The sequence below is a fragment of the Tenrec ecaudatus genome, chromosome 2 (assembly GCF_050624435.1).
Source record: "Tenrec ecaudatus isolate mTenEca1 chromosome 2, mTenEca1.hap1, whole genome shotgun sequence".
Classification (NCBI taxonomy): Eukaryota; Metazoa; Chordata; class Mammalia; order Afrosoricida; family Tenrecidae; genus Tenrec; species Tenrec ecaudatus.
Window position 1 is genome coordinate 37,741,620 of NC_134531.1, and position 20,315 is coordinate 37,761,934.

At 48.1% G+C, this 20,315-nt stretch overlaps 1 protein-coding gene across 2 annotated transcripts in view; it reads left to right on the top strand.

Moving 5' to 3' along the window:
- The window catches only part of OSMR (oncostatin M receptor), a 78,531-nt gene that overhangs the window by 39,614 nt on the left and 18,602 nt on the right, over nt 1-20,315 (top strand). For both annotated transcript variants that reach the window (XM_075540958.1, XM_075540959.1), the window contains exons 4-11: nt 1,704-1,875; nt 6,464-6,745; nt 8,448-8,598; nt 9,306-9,457; nt 10,669-10,811; nt 13,117-13,270; nt 15,472-15,545; nt 19,353-19,578. In XM_075540958.1, the coding sequence (XP_075397073.1) occupies nt 1,704-1,875; nt 6,464-6,745; nt 8,448-8,598; nt 9,306-9,457; nt 10,669-10,811; nt 13,117-13,270; nt 15,472-15,545; nt 19,353-19,578 (1,354 nt within the window). The remainder of the gene's footprint in view (nt 1-1,703; nt 1,876-6,463; nt 6,746-8,447; nt 8,599-9,305; nt 9,458-10,668; nt 10,812-13,116; nt 13,271-15,471; nt 15,546-19,352; nt 19,579-20,315) is intronic.

Here is a 20,315-nt window from a genome sequence, read left to right on the forward strand (position 1 = left end):
GAGGGCATGCTAAATTGGGGGCCCTGTCTGAACAAACACCAAGGCATGGAAACATAAAGAATCTTCCAGAAGTGTGAGGTGGACCACTGCTGCCAGAGAGATGAGAGTGCAGAGGGAGCTCTGGGAGAGAGGTCAGAGTCACATTGTCAAAGGCCTTGAATGACGGGATCTAGTGTAAAGGAACCAATGCAGGCTGTGCAATGAAGGGATGAAAAGACAATGCCTTTGTGGCAAAAGGCTGTACATGAAAGATCAAGCAAGAGCAACAACCGGGAGGAACTGCATCTACACGAGACCAAAAGGGCAGCACATGACCAATAGGGGCAGGAAAACAGAGTGGATGGAAACAGGAAACTCAAGGCTGAAATGGGGAGCGTCCTGAGACATAGTGGGGATTTCAAGTGCAGCTGGCATAGTAGGTTACTCATGGGGCTGTTAACCAGACAGTCAGCAGTTCGGAACCACTAGCTGCTCTGCAGGAGAAAGATGAGGCTTTCCACTCTGGTAAAGAGTGATGGCGTCGGAGCCTCACAGGGGCAGTTCTGCTGTGTCCCGTAGGGCACTGTGCGTTAGAATGCACTCCAAGAATGACTGTGTATAAAAGACTGAACCGGAAACCTCGTTTGCTCTGTAAACTTTCACCTCAGTCACAACCAAATCCAAACGTAATAATTACACAAATGATGAAATGCTGTTTCCAGACCTTGGCTTACGATCCGAGTTGCACAAGCTTCCCAGAGAATAGCGCAGGACATTCCTGCGTGGCTGACGTCTCTGGGAGCTAACAATTCTGGTAGAAGGAGCTCAAAGGAGGGGTCGGGTCCACATGGCCACTGGGTCAGAATAGATGTGGAGCTCTGGGAGAGGACAACGGGGTGCAGAGGATATGCTAAAGAATAGCCAACTGCTGAGATTGGGCGAACATGAGGCAACCTTGGCTCAAAATAAATGGAAGCCTACCCACTGACTTTACTAATTTTGGAGAGGATGACTCATTTATTACTGAGTTTGTAGTCATTTGGCCTGCGAGTTCTGTGTGACCGTCTCAGCAGGGAACTACACACTTTCTGTCTCTGATCTCATACCTCAAGACCGGGAGCTTCTGGGTGCACTACCGCCTCCTCCCGGGAATTGGAGGGACTGCAGGATTGGCTCACCACCCACCTATCAGTGAGCCCCACTGTTAGGGCTTCCCTGTTGCTGTGCTGCTGGAAGCGACGGCATCAGTATTTCAAATGCCAGCAGGGTCACCTATGGTGTCCCCATGTTTCCCAGATGAAGACAGACAGGGAAGCAAACCTGGAGATCTAGTTCTAAAGGTAAGCGAGTGAAATCCTTCGGGATCACTTCTGAATATTGTCTGTGCGCTGGAAGATCAGTCCCCTAGGTTGAAAGACAGAGTAGCTACAGTGATAGACACGAACTTGCCCGCCAACCATCATGATGGGCAACCTTTTGTGCATTTTCACACCTGGGGTTGCTACGTGTCAGTCAGGTTGACAGCAACTAACAATCACGACGAGGGTTTAAAAACAGAATTTTCTAAAAGCCAAAGGCCATGGCTGACTCCCTGGGTGAGGGCCCGTTAAGAATGGACTGCACCTGCCACATGGTGGAGATACAAGGTCTCTTCTGTTTATGCGTTGACTATCCTAGCCATTTTCTAGAACCAGATGCTTCCAGATTTTCCCCTTTTCTCCCAGGGGGACTACATCACCACGGTGAAGTCTAATGCACCTGTGCACTGGAGCTGGGAGTCTGAGCTCCCTTTGGAATGTGCGACCCACTTCGTAAGAATAAGGAGTCACGTGGACGATGCCCGGTTCCCACAGTTGAGGTCCTGGAGCAAGTGGACTGCATGGAAGGAGATACGGGGTAAGATGTAAAGTGGCTCAGTTGAGGGAAGCATTGTAATATTTGATTCTCTCTGAAGGTCTAGACACATCCCTGTGTAGACCCGAACAGTATTTTCCTGCGGAACCCCAACAGGGGCTTAAATTTGCCACTTGGAGGTATATGTCTGAGGTTTTCCCCTCTAAATCTGCCTGTGGAGATAGTCGTGCCAGTGCAGAACATTCTGTGGATATTTCTAAATGTATAGTGTGGGTTTCTTATCGAATGCTAAGCAAACAAAGCAGAGCATAAACTGTAGGTATGTGTTTTATTAGACTGACACACCATGTGTGTAGTAGGAGTTGGGAGATATTTTTTCTTTAAAGGACAAGATAGTAAATAGTTTAGGCTTTGAGGCCATCTGGTTTCTGTCAGGACACCTTCCCTCTGTTGCTGTAGTGTAAAAATAGCTATAAACGGTATGCAAATAATTGGGTACGGACATGTTCCAATAAAACTTTATTTACAAAACCAGATGGTTCATGGCTCCTGAGCCTTTGTTGGCCAGTCCCTAACCTAGTGAGAAAGGAGGCTAGACAGCACCACAATTAAGCAGTCACCTGTGAATTGAAAGCTCAGTCATCCCACCCTCCCCAGCAGCTCCTCAGGAAAACAGCTGGAAGTTGCTCTAACCTAAGTAGATTAGGACCTCTATGAGTCAGCATCAACTCCAGGGCCTGCCAGCCATGAGGGAGTTGAGACAGATCACCAAGTAGGAATCTCTGGGTGGGACAGTTCTGCCTGGTCACATGGGGTTGCTGTGAGTCCCAATCGACTGACAACTCTTAGCAGCAGCTGCAGTCTGGACAGGATGAAAGCAACTCTCTCTGAAAGCCATCAGATGATGAACGAATGCATTTTCAATACTCTCTTGGAGGATCTCTAAAGGTTTTTGTTCACTGATGTTTGCTGTGGGTAAAATGTACAGTGGATTTTGCCATCACGTTATCGGGTCCCCGCCTTCCCAAAAGATTTACTTTGAGGGACACAGAATGGGTTTCTTTTCAAGCCTAGACAATTTTAATGTGAGTCTCCCGGGAGAGAAAGAAAGCACTCCGCCAGCTAGCATGACTGGTTCTCTGGCGCTTCTCTGCCAGCCCTCTGTCAAACAGGCTTTCTAAATATTCCCAAGCAAAACATTGTTGAGGAACTTTGCTGGAGGCAGCAAAAGCTTCTGGAAAATGTAGGCCCAGGAAATTGCACGGGTTCTGGCCAAATCTCGACCTTTGCTCCAGTTAGTAAGCTGCCATTGAATCAGTCCTGGCTGATGGCACCTTCATGTATGCCAGAGTGGAACTATGTTCCATTAGGTTTCCAATGACTTGACTTATCTGAAAATAGATCTTCAAGCCTATTTACTATGTTGCCTTTGGGAAGATTTGAACCTCCAAACTTGTCATTAGCAGCCAAACTTCTCAGCCCTTTGCACCTTGGAGCCCCAATTAAGTTAAAATAGGGGCCTGTGCTAATAGCACCAACCCTTTAAAAACACATTAACCCATGAATAGTCTAGTGATCTGTTGGATAATTATAATAGATCTACGTTGACTACAACGGAAACAGAACTCCTCTACTGCAGTCACTGCCTTCTCAAACCTACTGCCACCAAGTCATTTCTGACTCATAGGGACCAGATAGGGCAGGGTGGAACTGCCCCTGTGGGTTTCCAAGACTATACCTCTTTACAGATGTAGAAAGCCTCTTCTTTCTCCTGCGGAGTGGCTGCTAGTTTCAAACTGCTGACCTTGTAGTTAGCAGCCCCACGTGTAACCACTGTGCCACCTGGGCTCCTGGTCACTGTCTTAAGCGCCATGAAACCATCAAACTTCCCACACCGCTGGGACTCAGCAGACAGCCGCTACTGGTTTTATAACAACCCTAAACACAAGCTATTGCTTTCCAGTTGATTCCAAACTGGTGACCACGTAGGATGAAGTAGGTTTTCAAAACTATCTTCTTAATGGAAGTACACTGCCTCACCTTTCTCCAGCAGAGCGTCTGCTGGGTGCAAACCACCGACCTTGTAGTTAGCAGCCCATTGCTTCACCACTGAGCAACTGTGATTAAGGCTGCTTACTCTATCTTTGAGGAAAAGAAAATAATTGCCTTCAAGTCTATTTCAACTCATAGCAACTCTGTAAGACAGAGAAGAGCTGCTCTTATGGATTTTTGAGGCTGTGATTCTTTTTTTAAAATCATTTTATTGGGGGCTCCTACAACTCTTACCACAGTCCATACATCTGTCCATTGTGTCAAGCACATTTGTACATTTGTTGCCTTCATCTTTTTCAAAGCAGTTTCTACTTGAGCCCTTGGTATCAGCTTCTCGTTTTTTCCCTCCCTCCCATCCCCTCCCCTCCCTCCCTCCCTCATGAACCCTTGATCATTTATAAATTATTATTTTTTCATGTCTTACACTGACTGATGTCTCCCTTCACTCACTTTTCTGTTGCCCATCCCTCTGGGAGAAGTTTATATGTAGATCATTGTGGCCGGTTCTCCCTATCTCCCCCCCACACACACACCTTCCCCTTCCCCTCCTGATATGGCTACTCTCAATATTGGTCCTGAGAGGTTTATCTGGCCTGGAGGTCCTGTGTTTCCAGCTCTGATCTGTACCCGTGTACATGCTCTGGTCCAGGCAGATTTGTAGGGTAGAATTGGGGTCATGATATTGGTGGGGGTGGGGGGGAGGAAGCATTAAAGAACTAGAGGAAGGCTGTATGCTTCATTGGTGCTATACTGCACCCTAACTGGCTCATTTCCTCATTATGACCCTTCTGTAAGGGGATTTCCAGTTGCCTACAGATGGGTTTTGGGTCTCCACTTCGCACTCCTCCTCATTCACAATGATATGACTTTTTGTTCTTGGTCTTTGATGCCTGATACCTGATCCCTTTGGCACCTCGTGATTGCACAGGCTGGTGTGCTTCTTCCATGTGGGCTTTGTTGCTTCTCAGCTAGATGGCTGCTTGTTTATCTTCAAGCCTTTAAGACCCCAGACACTATCTTTTTGATAGCCGGGCACCATCAGCTTTCTTCACATTTGCTTATGCATGCATTTCGTCTTCAGCAATTGTGTCGCAAAGGTGAGCATCATGGAATGGCAGTTTAATAGAACAAAGTGTTCTTGCATTGAGGGGGTGCTTGAGTGGAGGCCCAATGTCCATCTGCTACCTTATTACTAAGCCCAACCATATATGTACATAGATCTATTTCCCCATTGTCATATATATTTACTTATGTACATGCCTGTATTTAGCCTTTTGTCTCGTAGTTCTTTCCTTTATTTCCCTTTACTTTCCTCTTGTCCCACTATCATTCTCAGCCTTCATTTGGGTTTCAATAATTCCTCTTAGTTACATTCCTCCCCCCCACCCCCCTTCAAGCCCTACCAGTCTTCCTACACCCTCCTGGCCATCAGTTTTAGATCACTTGTTGTTCCCTTGTCCGAGTTTAACACCCACTTCCTTTCCCCTGCCTCCCCCTCTCCTATGTCCACCCTCCTGTCCCCTCCCCCCCATGAACTGTCAGTCCCATTGTTTTCTCCTCCAGATTGTTTATCCCACCTGTCTTATCTAGATAGACCTGCAGAGATAATATGTACAAAAATAAGACAACCAAAGCAATAAAAGGAAACAAAACAACAAAAACCAATGACAAAAAATGGAAAAGCCTATAGCTAGCTCATGGTCTCTTTGTTGACCTTCCAGAGTGCTTTCCTGTCGAGTCTAATGGGGTGCCACACCCTGGCCCCAATGTCTATTTTTGGTATTTCCTGGGGACTTTCTTGCTCTGCTCCCCTTGCTGTTCTGTTGCATGCCCTGAGTGTTATGCCTCAGTATGTTGGGGTCAGATAGGGCACAATTCCTGTTCTGTGTCCATTGTTATCCCCCATAGTGCAATGGCTCAGTGACGGATTTCGTGTCTCATAGAGGAGCCACCCCTACGGTCCTCTCTGTGCATTGGCTACCTTGAGCAGGAATATCATCCTCAGAGGTTGGTGGGCCAAGATGTGCTCCACTCTTTTTTCTTCCCCCTTCATTTGCTCCTGTGTGCTCTGATCAGGAGCAGAAAGCCCCATCTTTCTCCTTCAGAGCAGCTGTTTTGAACCACTGACCTTGTGATTAGTTGCTTAATGCGTAACCCGCCAGCACTCTTTTTACTCTAATCTTAGCCATAATATTATAATCAGGAAAGGCATATCATTCTGCTTCTGTAAAGATCACAGCCTAGGAGCCCCTGTAGGCCAGTGCTACACTCTCAGAAAGACTTGACAGCACCCAATAACTGTGGTAGCCGTGGCGGTGGAGGGCCACAGGGTTGACAGTGTCACCATCAGAGTGACGGCAGAAAGAATGTTGTCTTGCTTTGCTTTGTCTTTCCCTAGTTTGGGATGTGCCCTGAAGTGTCTGGGTTTGGCGTAGACCTTGGGACTCTGTTTTCTCAGGAAGGGAGAAAGAAGCTCCCGTTACCTGTGGGTGTGTCGGGGGAGGTGTGGGTGCAGGCGGATCGGGATCGGGAGTCTAACAGAGCTGCCCTTTTCTTTCTCTTTTGACATGTCTTGCAGTGCTCAATCCTCTGAGTCCTGGGAAAAACTTCTCTCTTTTCCCCAAAGACAACCTGGTGGAAGCAGGCTCCAATATGACTGTTTGTTACGTTTCCAGAAGTAACGGGAGTGAGATTGACTGCTTTTTGGAAAACGAGAGGATCCACGGAGAAGCTCTGACGCCACATGTGACTGCGTTCATCTTGATAAATGTCCCCTTCCTGAGACCGACTGGGATGAACATGCACTGTCGAGAAAATTCAACCAACGAGCTGAAAGATGGCCTCGTGATCTATGTGTCCAGTGAGTTTGCAGTTGTGGGCCACTCGCCCTCTCCCAAATGGACTCCAGTGTGCTTGGGTTACTTTCCCCAGAAGACCAGCAAGGGTTCCCCCCTCCACAGATTTCTTTCTCTTTTGCTTTCTGAGTCCTCCAGCACCCAGGCCAGGCCTCCCAGCATCTTCTTGTCCTGACCGGCCACTCCAGACTGTCAGAGGAGAGCATCCTCTAACCTCCAAAGGGCCAGTTGGCGCACCTGTTCGGCGATCATCTAGAAAGATGACAGTAAAGTCGTACAGGATCCGAGAGAGGATAAAATAAAGGAGTCAGACACGTGTCACGGTGGTAGGCTCACTTGAGCCCCTCTTGGTGGTCCATGTGGAAGTGGGAGAGAAGAGGGTGTCTTTGCTATCTTGGGACATTTATAGGTAGCCATGAGACATGCATATTCAGTAGATACATATGCCACAAGATGTACAGTAGGGTCCCTGAGCTCACAGGTGAGGAAACCTAATATCCGTATTGGGGGAGAGTATGAGGGGGGTTGGGTGACACGGTGGGAGAGATAGCAACAGGATGTCTGCTTCTGTAGGGAGATGAAATCCACCATGTGCTCACTTTAATAAAGGCAGCAGAGCTGTTAGGGGAGAACCTGTGGGAATGATGTTTAAAGCAGGAAAATGTACTTGGACTTTATCTCTAACTTAACCAAAAGTAGGTTTACCTACCGTGAAATACCAGCGTTCCAGATTCCCTCTGTTATAAGTGAGGGAACAGAGCCCTCAGCATATTCTCCCAGAGCTCGAAACCAGCAACCTGAAAAGGGAGAACATGCAGGCCATGACCTGGGCCATGGGAAAATAGCCTGCCCCTTTCTTAGCCGGGTGTGTGCCGCCCATGGATTCCAACTCACCCTGACTCCGCGAGACCCAGAAGAACTGCCCCAGAAGGGTCCCCAGCTGTAAACTTTATGGGAGCAGATCGCCAGGTCTTGTTTCCTGCGGAACAGCGGGTGGGTTCGAATTCCTGACTTCGAGGTTAGCAGTTGAGTGTTTAACCATTATGCTACCAGGGCCAAGTGGATTTATTGTAGACTTGAAAAGAACTGCAGACTAGGAAACCCCAGAAAGGTAGTCAGGACTATGGCCCTGCAGACCTGGAGTTGAACTCTCTTGTTACCCCTGTGGTGTCACCTGGCCAAGTTTCCCACCCTCCTGGAGCCAGCTTCCTCCTGTTTGCCATCAGGATGCTAGTGGACAGGACTGCTGAGGGACCGTGGGGACAGGGCCTGGCCCTGCATGAGAGTTGCCTGCTGGAAGAGCTAGGCAAGCAGGCCATTGCTTTCTTCCTGTGTGTGGAGAAAACAAAATGCCTTCGTGGGGCATTTTCAGTACAGAGAGCATTTTTGTTTTACCCAGGACTGTGTGCATCCTGCTGGCCTCCTGGACGTTGTCTGCAGACTGCCTTTTCCCCTGTGGAGTAGGACAGGTCTTGTGCCTTCTCCCGCCCTGTTCCGCTTCCTACGAGGCATAGGTCTGTTGTACTGCGAGTCTTAACGGACTCGGCGGCAACCTGACAGTAGGACCTCACCTTACGTGATGATGTCCGCAAAGACACGGGTACTGGGGGTGAGGACACTCAGCCCACTGGATTTTTCTTTGAATGACCAGACGTAACCAGGTCTGCCTTTTGTCTTGTTCTTTTTCCTTTTTCTTTAAATGGACAGAAATGCTAGAAGACCCCAAGAACTTTTCTTGTGAAACCCAGGATTTGAAGACTGTGAACTGCACTTGGGATCCCGTGGCTGTGACGGCCCCCGTGAAGCTGCACCCCTCAAATAAAGTCCAACCTCCCGAAAGCTATGCTTTACATGAGTCGTAAGTTACCTCTGATTGTGTCATTGACAGGTTTGAACCTTCATGGTTTAAGGTATTTGTGACACTGTAACAAAAGCGGGATTTTGATGGTGCGGAACACATGCACATTTATTACATATGTCCAATCCTGACTGACATTTGTTCAAGGAAAATGTATTGACCCCGAGGATTTGGATCTACTTAGTTTTTGACACATTAAGAATTTTTCCCCCAGATTCTCATTGCCATTGAGTCAATGGTGACTCACAATGACCCTAGAGTGCAGACTAGACTTATCCCTGTGGGTTTCTGAGATTGTAACACTTTACAGGAGTAGAAAGGCTCATCTTTTTCCGAAGGAGCATCTGATGACTTCGAACTGCTGGCCTTGTGGTTGGTAGCCCAACTCACAACCCACTACATCACCAGGGCACCTTTTTTTAAGAATAGTCAACATTAAATTGGAGGATATTCTCACCACTCAATGGAAGGAGTCATCATTGGCATAACTGCATAAACATTTCATTATTTACCTAGTTAACCACGTCAATCAAATGTCTCAAAACAGTATTTTTGCTACTGGTCTATGGTGAGAGTGGTGGCGACTGAATGCTACTCTGTGGGATACGGCCTGAAAGCCACTCAGGGTGCCTCAAGGTTAAGGGACTACATCTGCGTTGACAAAGGTAGATGCTGTAATTATTTGCATGTTTTCTTGTTTGTTTAAGATTTTCCCAGGAAACGAAAGTTTGTGAACATAATACCTGGTGCACTTGGCAAGTAGCTGAAGACTCCCAGGATGGATATAACTTCACACTCCAAATTCAAAACATATTCCGAAAGAGAAGCGTCAATCTTGCTTTCAATCTGACTCATCGAGGTGAGCCTGGAGTTGTCACAGCCCATGGTGGCCGCGGACATTTGGTGACAGATTGTGTGACTGAGGGAAATGTGCTACTTTTCTGTTGGTGTCTAGGTATAAGTGAGTTGCCACTTACCTTTCATATTATGTGGGTTAAGTTTCTGGCTTTGGCCACATTTCTTGCAGTGGTCAGAATAGATTTCTTTGCTTTTATCCTCTCTGGGTTTTTTCGGAGCTTCTTAAACTCTGTAGCCGCATGTCTTTCGCCAAATCTGGGATTATTTGGTGATCCCGTTTTCATCGCTGCGCATTTTCTACTGTTTTCTAGCATTTCAGGGACACAAACGGCAGGGCTTGTCTCACTTGCCCGCCCCCTGGAGGAGCCCTGGTGGCGGCGTGGTTACACGTTGGGCTGCGAACTGCAAGTCCGGCAGTTGGAACCCACCAGTGGCTCCTCTGGAGAAAGATGAGGCTTTTCCTCCATACGGAGTGACCAGCTCTGGAATTCACAGGGGCCATTCTTCCCTGTCCAGTAGGCTGCTGTGCATCCACATGGGCTTGGTGGCAGTGAGCTTGGAGCACCTCTCCCTGAGGCTTTGTTCTTTTTAAATTTTCGCTGGAAAAGGCCTTTTCCTTTTGATTAAGATTAAGCCATTTGCATTGATCTCCCTTCAAGGTCAATGGCTCCTCTGTCATCTTCTCCTGATACTGATTTTTAGAAAGCCTCCTTCTGTGGGTGGTGACTTCTTCCGTTTTCACACCCCTCTACCCTCAGCTCTGGTGGTGTTGGGGATGACACATTGAGCAGTTCAAAACCACCAGCTGCTCCAAAGGAGAAAGATGAGGCTTTCTACTCCCATCAAGTGGGAGAGCTTCGAGAACCCCAGGAACAGGTCTGCCCTGCCCTATCGGTGCCTATGAGTTGCAGTCGACTTGATGGCAGTGAGTTTTTCGATCCACAGTCAGCATGATTTTGTTTAATGTTCAAAACCCCTCCCATAGTTGTTCTTTTGAGGGTTTTTTTCCAGAATTTCTGAGACCATCAGTAAGAGCAAGAGGCGGTGCTTGGCTTCCTCTGCCTGGGCTATGAAGCTGGTTTTAAGTCCCGTTTCTCAAGTACATACGAAAAGCTGCTTATTGTTGCAGAAGTACACGAGTAAAGGAGCTGCCTCTTGGCCAAAGCCTTTGTGGAGATGAGCTTGACTTTTCCTCTTTATTGTTGCTGACAGTTCATCCAAGGCCTCCCTTCAATTTCTTCCTGGAAAACATGAATTCCACAAGTGCCCTTGTATCCTGGAAGGTCCAGCCCCTAAGGAAGTCCTCCACTTTCCTGTGTCAGGTTGAATGCCTTCATGATGAGCACGTGATGGAAGTAAGATGTTCATTTCCTATTTGGCCCAGAATTTCATTTTCCTGTTTTGCTTATAATTTCCTAACTCGTCTAGAACAAAATGGCTGCTGGGAGAAAAAATTGAAAGAAAAAAACCTTTATACTTGTATTTCTGAGTCTGTTTGGTTGTGGGGCACCTATTTCCAAAGGGACAAGAAATTAGTTGCAGGCTTTCAGAACTGGGAGAAGGATCGCAAAGATTTAATTTTTTCCCTAAAAGAAAACCCAGTCTTAGATCAAATTGGATATTGTTGTTGTCCTGGTTGACTTTTACAGTAAGGTATACTCTTTATAGTAAGGTATACTCACCAATTCATATATAATATATATATGAATTGGTGAATATACCTTACTATATATATATAGTCAATATATATATATATTGCTTTTGTTTTAATTAAAAATACACATTACAGAACAAACATCAATAATTTCTAGATGAAAAATTCAGTGACATTGAATAAGTTCTTTGAGTCCTGCAACTATTATCACCTTTGATTTCTGGGTTAATCCTCCCCCAGTATTAAATTCATTGCTTACATAAACTTCTTATTTAACTTTTCAAGTCTCTGTTGCAATTTTATCTCAAACCCTGGTGAGACAATGCCGTGGTAGCCTAATGGGTTCAGCGTTGGGCTGCTAACTGCAAGGTCGGCAGTTCGAACCCATCAGCTGCTTGCTCCACAGACCAGAGAGGCGGCTTTCTGCTCCTTTAAAGATTTACAGTCTTGGAAACCAACATGGCCAGTCCTACTTTGTCATGTAGGTTTGCTGTGAGTCTGAATTGACTTTCGGCGGCGAGTTTTTCAGTTTGGTGGGAGAATGGGTAACTCCTCAGCTGCTAAATAAAAGGGCCCTGGTTCAAACCCCGCAGTCACTCAGCAGGAGACAAGACCTGACATCCTTTGCTGACACGATTACCGTCTGGGGTACAGTCGGACAGAGTCAAGTCTGACTCAGAATCACGCGAGGGCAAACAGCCACCACCAACGCGAGAGTTCTTTAAGACGGCACAATGCTTCGGCAGACATTTCTTTCAAACTGAACTGAGCTACTGCTTTCATGGGAGGAGTGTAGTGGTTAATTAAACTGAGCTACTGCTTTTATAGGAGTGCTATCGTGGTTACGCTTGGGCTGTGATCTGTAAGGTTTGCAGATCAAAATCACCAGCCACTCCATGGGCGAAAGACCAGCCCCTGTACTCTGGGAACAATCACGGTTTTGGAAACTCACAGGGGCAATTCCATCCTATAGAGCCGCTATGGGTTGGCTTCTACTCAATGGCAGTGAGTTTGGTGTGGGTTTGGTTCTTGCCTTCCAGGGCTGAGGTGCACCTGACCCAAGCCATGGTCATTTCAATTTCCTCATATGCAAGCCAGAGTTGGACACTGAATAAGGAAGGCCGAAGAAAAAGCGATGCGTTTGAATTGTGGAGCTAGTGAGGAATGCTGAAAGTACTGTGGACTGTCAAAAGAAGTACAGCCAGAATGGTCGTTAGGATCAAGAAGGCTACGACTTCACCTCACATCCTGTGGATGTGTTATCAGGAGAGACCAGTCCCTGAAAAAGGACATCGTGCTCGGTAAAGAGGAGGTGAACAAGAGGAAGGCCCTCAGCGAGCTGGATTGACACAGTGGCCGCAACAACGGGCTTGACCAGAGCCACTGTGAGAGCGGCGTAGGAGCAGGCAGCGTTTCATTCTGTGAACTGCGACTTGGCATAGACTCCGGGGCACCAAACAGCAACATTGTCTTCCAAACCAACCAAACACGCCGCGATTCCAATTCCTAATGACCCCCAGCAACGGGGAGAACCGTTCCTTGGGGTGTCTGAAACTGCACATCTTTGCAGGCAAGCAGTCTTGTCTTTCTTCCCCAGCTTGATGCCCCAGAGCTCCTAAAAGAAATCTTCAGGGCATGTTTTTGGATAAGCTTTAAAAGTTAACAAAAGGTAATGGTTTGGGGGGAGAGATTCATCCGCCCTCAATAGCTCCAGAAAGACTGAATTCTATGAGAATTTGAAAGGTTGAAGTTCCCCCCCCCCGCCATTTACATAAGGATTTTTCTGTAGCATCTCCACCCAAACCTTTCAGTAATGGACCCCACCCCATTTGTCTGGTCTCATGGCTCTGGGGACAGTTGCTCATGACCCCCTCCTGTCCCTGACTCGCCTCCTGGTGCTCCAGGTGAATGGAGATGAATTATTGTTTCGTGATGCTCAGCAGTTGCTTTGTTTGCTTACCTCTTTTTGTCTCCTTTTCTGTGCCTTTTGTTGTTGGATCGAGCAGCAGGTCAATATCTCCGTCGGGATGCACGGCGAATGCCTTCTAAGTGGATTGGAGCCCGACACACAGTATTTGGCCCGAGTGCGCTGTGCTTACGGCAACCACTTGTGGAAATGGAGTGACTGGGTTGGTCAGAGATTCACCACCCTCGATGTTGGTATGTGCCGCTCCAGGACAAGTTGCTCGCTGGTCGATGTCAGGGTTTCTCAACCTTCCTAATGCGGCGACCCTTTCACACAGTTCCTCATGTTGTGATGACCCTCACAACCATAACCTTATTTTCGTTGCTACGTCTTAAGTGTCATTTTGCTACTGTTATGAATCGGGTGACCCCTGTGAAAGGGTCATTCAACCCCCAAAGGGGTCTCGACCCACAGGTTGGGAACCACTGGTCTAAGAAGACTTCACGAGGATTGGCTTCCCAGAAAGCTTTTGGAAAAACCAAAAACAAAGGACAGAGTATTCAAACAAAGATAGGGGCCGACCATCTTTTCTAAGAGACAATCTGGATACCATGGCGAGCGAGCTGTGACTAGGCAGCCATCCACTTCAGACACGTGGCATGAGGGCCATTTCTCCGGGACATTCTTTCTGTCCTTTAAGTTGCCAAAATGGTTTAAATTAGTGGTAAAGTTGGATTCACGTTGATCTGAGACGGTGTAAAGTAGTGTTGCTATTTGATTTGTAATTAGCTATGCTAAATTGGCCATACTAAATTAGCATTTGCTTTGACCTTTAAATTCAAAGCTGGTGACAAAGAGAAGTGATAAGGAAGGACAGAGCTTCTCTCTTACCAAGTAATTGCAGGCTTTGTTGGGGAATGTAATCAAGAAGCATATTTATTCATTATAGCAATATTAGCCAGACAATGTTCTCAGCGACTACAGGCTGTGAGCTGTCTCCAATATTGACTGAGCAAAGTCCTTTCCTCCCCAGGACTTGGGTCTCAGAGTTCCAATTGGCCTTGGGAGAGTAGGTGAACATACGCCGCGTCCTTGACCGCCCATTCAAGATCGCACAGTATTCTGTTGCCCGCTTTACAGATGTGGCAGCCGGGGCCCAAAGATTGCACAGACGTGCCCAGTGTGCAAAGCTCATAAATGGCAGAGAGCTACGAATCATCATCACAAGCACAGTAGTGATGGTGGTGGTTCGAGCTAGCCAAGGAGCATTCAGTGTCCAGGACGGGCCATGCTTCACTGCACGTGCTGCCTGTGGCTTTCCCTGCGTTCTTGCAGTGTGGACGCCACCATTTTGCAATCCATGTTAGGGATGAGACTGTTGAGGCGCAGCCAACTTAAGTAATGTCACTGGCCTTGCCAATCAGGAGCCCTGATGGCACAGTCCTCAACTGCTAACTGAAAGGTAGGTGGTTTGAATCCACTGTCACCTCCACTGGGAGAAAGCCGTGGCAGTCTGCTTCTGTGAAGACTGCAGCCCTGGAAACCCGATGGGGCAGCTTACTCAATGGCAACTGGTAGCCACTAAGTGACTAAATTGGGACTCTCACCTACGTAGGTAGCCTGACTCCCGAGTGCCATCCTCACCAGACCTAGATATTGTTGTGATTGCACCCTTGTGACCCTGTTCATTCTAGTCCTGGCTATCATGCTGCCAAGGGAAGAGTTATGTCTTTCTTCCATTCTATCTTATTATTAGCCTGCAGACGAGAGGAACTCATTCGCCCTCATCCACAGAGACCTTTTAAAAACACTGCTTCTAACTGGGCACTTACTAGACTCGGTACTAGTCAGTGCCAACTCATAGTAACTGTATCACAGCAGGAGGCGTCATCTGCTCTCACTCCATGGTCACAATGGCCGTATGTGACTCCATTGCCACGGCTCACTGGTAGTCCATCTCGTTGAGGGCGTCTCATAGTCTTTGCTGGCTCTGAACCTTACCCAACAAGATGTCCTTTGCTAGCAATTGGTCTTTCCTGGTGCCTTGTCCAAAGTGGCAAGCTGAAGTCTCACCACCCTTCCTCCTAAGGAATTTGAAAAGTTATGTTTATACTGTCTTGTGGTCTATGAACAAGGAGACAGCATTTGGGGAAATCTGGAATGTAAGAATGGCCAAAACAGCACACAGAGACACAAAGGGGGCTCACATTGTTGAGAAAACAAACAAAATTATGCCAACAGACTTGTTCAAGTCAGGGTTGCCACCACCCTTCAGTCTGTAAAAACAAACAAAACACTGTGTCCACGCGGCACTATGAAGTGGTACACAATTAGCTAAAGTAACGCCTGTGGTTATTTCCTAGAGTGTGGTTTCCTGGTGTGGATTAGACCAAGGTTGACTGTGTTGTTGTGCATACATGTTCTCACCCAAGGACTTTCCCCTGGTCCATTTTAGCTCCCTCCGCTCCTGACGTGTGGCGAACTGTGGACTCGGTGCCAGGAGGTTACAACGTGACTTTACACTGGAAGGTAAGCTGCCCGGATCCCTCAAAGCCAAGTTTGCTTGCCAAGAAGTCTTTCCTTAGGAAACCATGGCTATTGACCTACTTGTTAATCCAGTAGAATTTCTTAACAAGTGTCAGAATCCCCAGTACACATCCATGTCCCCGATGCTTGGAGTACTATTGGAATACATAATGAGCAAGGAATTCACGTACTCCCTATACTTCCTTACTAATCTCTAATGAGCCGTTTCACTTTTTTCCCCCACCACATCCAAGATTCTGCTTTTAGGGAGATCTTGCATCAATCTCTCTCCCAAACTCACAGCATCTTCCTACAGAATCAAAGTCTCTTTTCAAATTTATAATCCCAGATAAGATCACCCAACAGAGAGTTGTGGTTGCTATGGTTCTGACTCATAGCATCCCTGTGTACAACAGAATGAAACACCGCCTGGTCCTCCACCATCCTCACAATTGTTCTCAGGTTTGAGGCCCCTGGTGCAGCCACCGTGTCAGTCCGTCTTGTCTTCCTTTATACGGCACTTCTACTTTACCGAGCACGGTGTCCTTCTCCAGGGACTGGTCTCTCCTGTCAACATGTCCACAGTATCCAGGGCTGGAGTACCAAGTGAAATAAGCACAGGCTTACTTGTGCTTACTTACTCATCTGACTCATAGCGACCCTACAGGACAGACTAGAACTTGCTCCTTTGAGTTTCCGAGACTCCAAATCTTTCCAAGAGCAGACAACCTCTCCTTTTTCCGGAATTGTTCACCTTGTCGCTAACACCCCAATACTTAATCCATTAAATCACCAGGGCTCATTTAAAAAAATGTAATATAAATATTGTATCCCTCTACCTTAACTAATCTCCATGTAAAGGAGACCGAAGTCCTCACGACTGAACCAATGGGTGGCATCATGACAAATGGCGGAAAGACTGAAGTCGTTCAAGGATTGAGCCTTGCTTGGATCCACAATCAGTGCTCATGGAAACAGCTCTCTCGGTGCTCTCAAGTCAATTCCGACACACAGTGACCTTTTAGGACAGAGTAGAATGGCCCCTGTGGATTTCGGAGACGATAACCCTTTACAGGAGCAGAAGGCTCCTCTTTCTCCTGTCCCACAGTCCACTGTCTCACCAGTGTGGCACCAGGGCACCTCAAGGAAACAGCATTAGTTGCCCAAGACCACTTTAAAGTGTTGGAAAGCAAGGTTATCACTTTGAGGACTAACAGGCACCTGATCCAAACCATGATGTTTCCATGTGCTTCCTATGCATGCGAAAGTGGGAAATGGAATAATGGCAACGGAAGAAGAATGAATATATTTAAATTTTGGTGCTGGCAAAGAAGATTACAGTACCGTGGACTTTCAAAAGAGCAAATAAATCTGCCTTCAAAGACACACAGCCAGCGTGTTCCTTAGAGGCAAGGATGGTGAGACTTTGCCTCATGTACTGTGAACGTGTTATCAGGAGAGACCAGTCACTTGAGAAGAACATCATCCTTGTTAAAGTCGAGGGCAGTGACAAAGAGGAAGGGCCTCGATGAGATGGATGGACACTGGCTGCAACAGGGACTCAATCGTGAGGCCCATCGGGAGGGTGCGCAGGACTGGGCAGTGTTTGGGGGCACATAGTGCTACTATGCGATGGAACCAGCTCAGTGGCACCTCACAGCCTTGACTCGTGTGCCGTCATAGCAACGGAGATGACCAGGATTCTCTTTAGAAGCTTGAGCTCCTGAGTTTTCTACCCAAAGATGGCAATACAGAGAGTTGGCCCTCGATCTCAGTCCACCACACACATCTCCTCACATCTGCCTTTGACTCCCTCAGCAAAGGCCCGTATACACACGGTGGACATTCAGTGGGCATTCACAGGGGACTCACTAGCCTGCTATATGGTCAAGATCCGTCCTAAGCCCCAAGCCAAAACTACTCCCAGCCAGTGTTCCAGTCTGGTTTGGCACTGGGTTCCTCTGGGGTGGTGGCGCTCAGAAACAGGTCCTGGACATAGACTTGGGGCTATTTGGGCATAAATTCTCTGTGACCTTTGGCATATCACTGAGGAGAGGAAACTGGGGCTCTAGGGGCAGCTTAGAGGAGGGGTTGGCCAAGATGGACTCCTGCTCAGGTGCGAAAGTGGGGCTGTTTCCACTCTACTTTGCCCCTCAGCTGCCCTGTCCCTGAGTTTTTTTCCCTCCAGGGTGACATCTCCCTTCCCCTGGACTCTTGACTTAGCGCCCCTTCCTTATACACATTATGCTCTTGAGGTTCCCTCCCCAGTCGCCAGACTACCTCCTCAGTTGTGTAGGTGTAGGTTAGAGTCCTGACTCCAAGCTTGGTTTGGAGGGCTGTTTTCTTTTTTGAATAGTTTGCATTTACTGGAATGTGTGCGTGCACGAATGTGTGCGTGTGTGTGTGCATGTATGTAAATGGCATGAAGTATACAGCTGACTTACTGTGGCTTCAGTAGGGAGGAGAATCCAACACCACACCAGCCCCAGGCCAGTTTCCACGAGGCAGAACTCAGACCTGCCTCCCCCTCCTTCATCTTTACCCTATTCGGACACCCACCATTCCTCCCCTGACACTTCTCTGCTGGACTCTGTCATCCATTGCAATTGGCATGACAGCACCCACCGACAATATGCGCAAGGGTGAGGGATGTTTAGGGACGTGAACAGGTTACAAAGCGTCGGAATCCTAGAATAGTCAAGATACAGCCGGTGGTTCATAGCAGCCCCTCTCCTTAGCTGACAGTGATGTCTCCATCTGGGTCCTTTCAACCATGTGGCCCCTTGGCTTCTGCTATGTTTCTCGGGTCAGGAGGCCCACCCAGTGCTCTGCCTCACCGTCTCGCAGTCCCCAGTGTCAGGCTGTGGCCCTCTGCTCTGGTGCCTCCGCCCTGTGCGTGGCATCGCCTCCGGGGCCACTGCCACTACAGACAAGGCCTGCAATGTGTGCCGCTGGCGACTTCTCCTCCTCGATGGTCTCAGACATTCTCTCTCTTCAGCTCTTACGCATGGAGGAATGGCTACCCAACGGATTGTTCCACCCTGTCCACCTTTCCCTGCCCTGTGACTGTATAGGAGTTACAGAGAAATAGAGAGAAACACCATATTAAGATCCCCTCACAGAAGGGTTACGAGGAAGTGACGATTCAACCAAGGGGCAGCACAGCACCGATGAAACACATCATTCCTCTAGTTCCTGACTGCTCCCCACCCCCACCATGACCATGACCATGACCCAGCTCTACCTTACCATCTGGTGAGGCTGGAGTAAACACATTGGTACAGATAAGTGCTCTCGACATAGGGAATTCAGGACAGATAAAGCCCTCAGGAACAGTAGTGGGAGTAGTGATTGGGGAGGGGAAAGAGGATAAAGGGAAACCCATAACAAGGTTGGATATATAGCCCCCCCACCCCAAGGGAATGAATCGCAGACACGTGGGTGAAGGGAGAAAACGGACAGTGTAAAATATGAAATAATAACAATATATAATTGATCAAGGATTCACGAGGGTGGGAGGGTTGGGGAGGGAGCGGAAAAGAAGCTTATACCAAGGGCTCAAGTAGAAAATGTTTTGGAAATGATGATGGCAACATATCATACAGTCGATGTATGGAACGTTATCAGAGCTGTAAGAGCCCCAGTAAACATGATTACAAAAAGAGCCGTATTACGGCACTTCATGTCACAGGGTGTCTGTCTGTGGAAGGCAGTTGTGGGACAGTAAGATGGTGGAAACGTCATTGTGGAAACTTCTGAAGGGCACGCCCCTTATGAAACGATTACCAGCGCCCTCCGTATTTCTTTCAGCTACCACCTAAAGATCGCGCATGGAGGAAGGTCCTGTTCTATAATATAACTGTGGAAAACCTAGATGAAGCATCCACACCGAATCTCCTCTCTGTCCCCCCAACGCTCCGTGACGCAGCAGTCACCCTGGGCAGTTCCACTCACCGGATCTCCGTCACGGCCACCAGCCGCGGGGGCACTTCTCCGGCCTCGGCTGTCGTCATCGCTGGAGGCTCCGCAGACGACGGTGAGTTTGTTTTGGTTTCATTCGCTGAGGATGTGGTCGAGGAGATCCGGATCGATTGGGGAAATAAATGTCTGGTCCCTGAGAAGCTGTGCGTCATCTTCCGTGGTGCCCGGCAAGTCACCAGGTCTGAGCTGGGAAGCGCCTCGCTGGTGTGGGAGAGGGTGGTCTCCAGCTCGGCTTATGCCATGTCTCCCCCGGGGCTTGGCCCGCAGGTGTGCGAGATCGACTCTCATTTATTCAAGTAGCTGCCTCACCGGCACCGGATCCTCGTTGAGATTTTGCATTGCTGATTAAGAGCTCTGTGGCCTGTGAATGACAGGTTGCGTGGAGTGTGTCCTCAGCGTTTTGTTGAAGTCCCAGGCGGTGCAGAAGGGTATCCCCTCATCTGCTAACCGAAAGATTGATGGTTCAAGCCCACCCCAGACACCGCAGAAGAAAGACTTCAGAAAAAAAGGAGCCGATGACCACTCTAGGGCGCACAGACTCTGGCAAAGGGCCACTGGGGGCCAGGTCAACTCAGTGGCAGCTGGTCTGTGCTTGGTTTGATTGTGTCAGTCTCTTCCTCATCGGTGCACATTCACGTGTCCCGTGATCATCGGCACTGGCACGACTGTGGAGAGGGGCCTCGGCGGCTCATCTCTCGGCCGGAGAATGAGGAAGCAAGTTGGGAGGGACCTGAGTGTTACACCTGGTGTTACACCTGGGGTTAATGCTCCTTTCTCTCTGGGAGAGTGGCC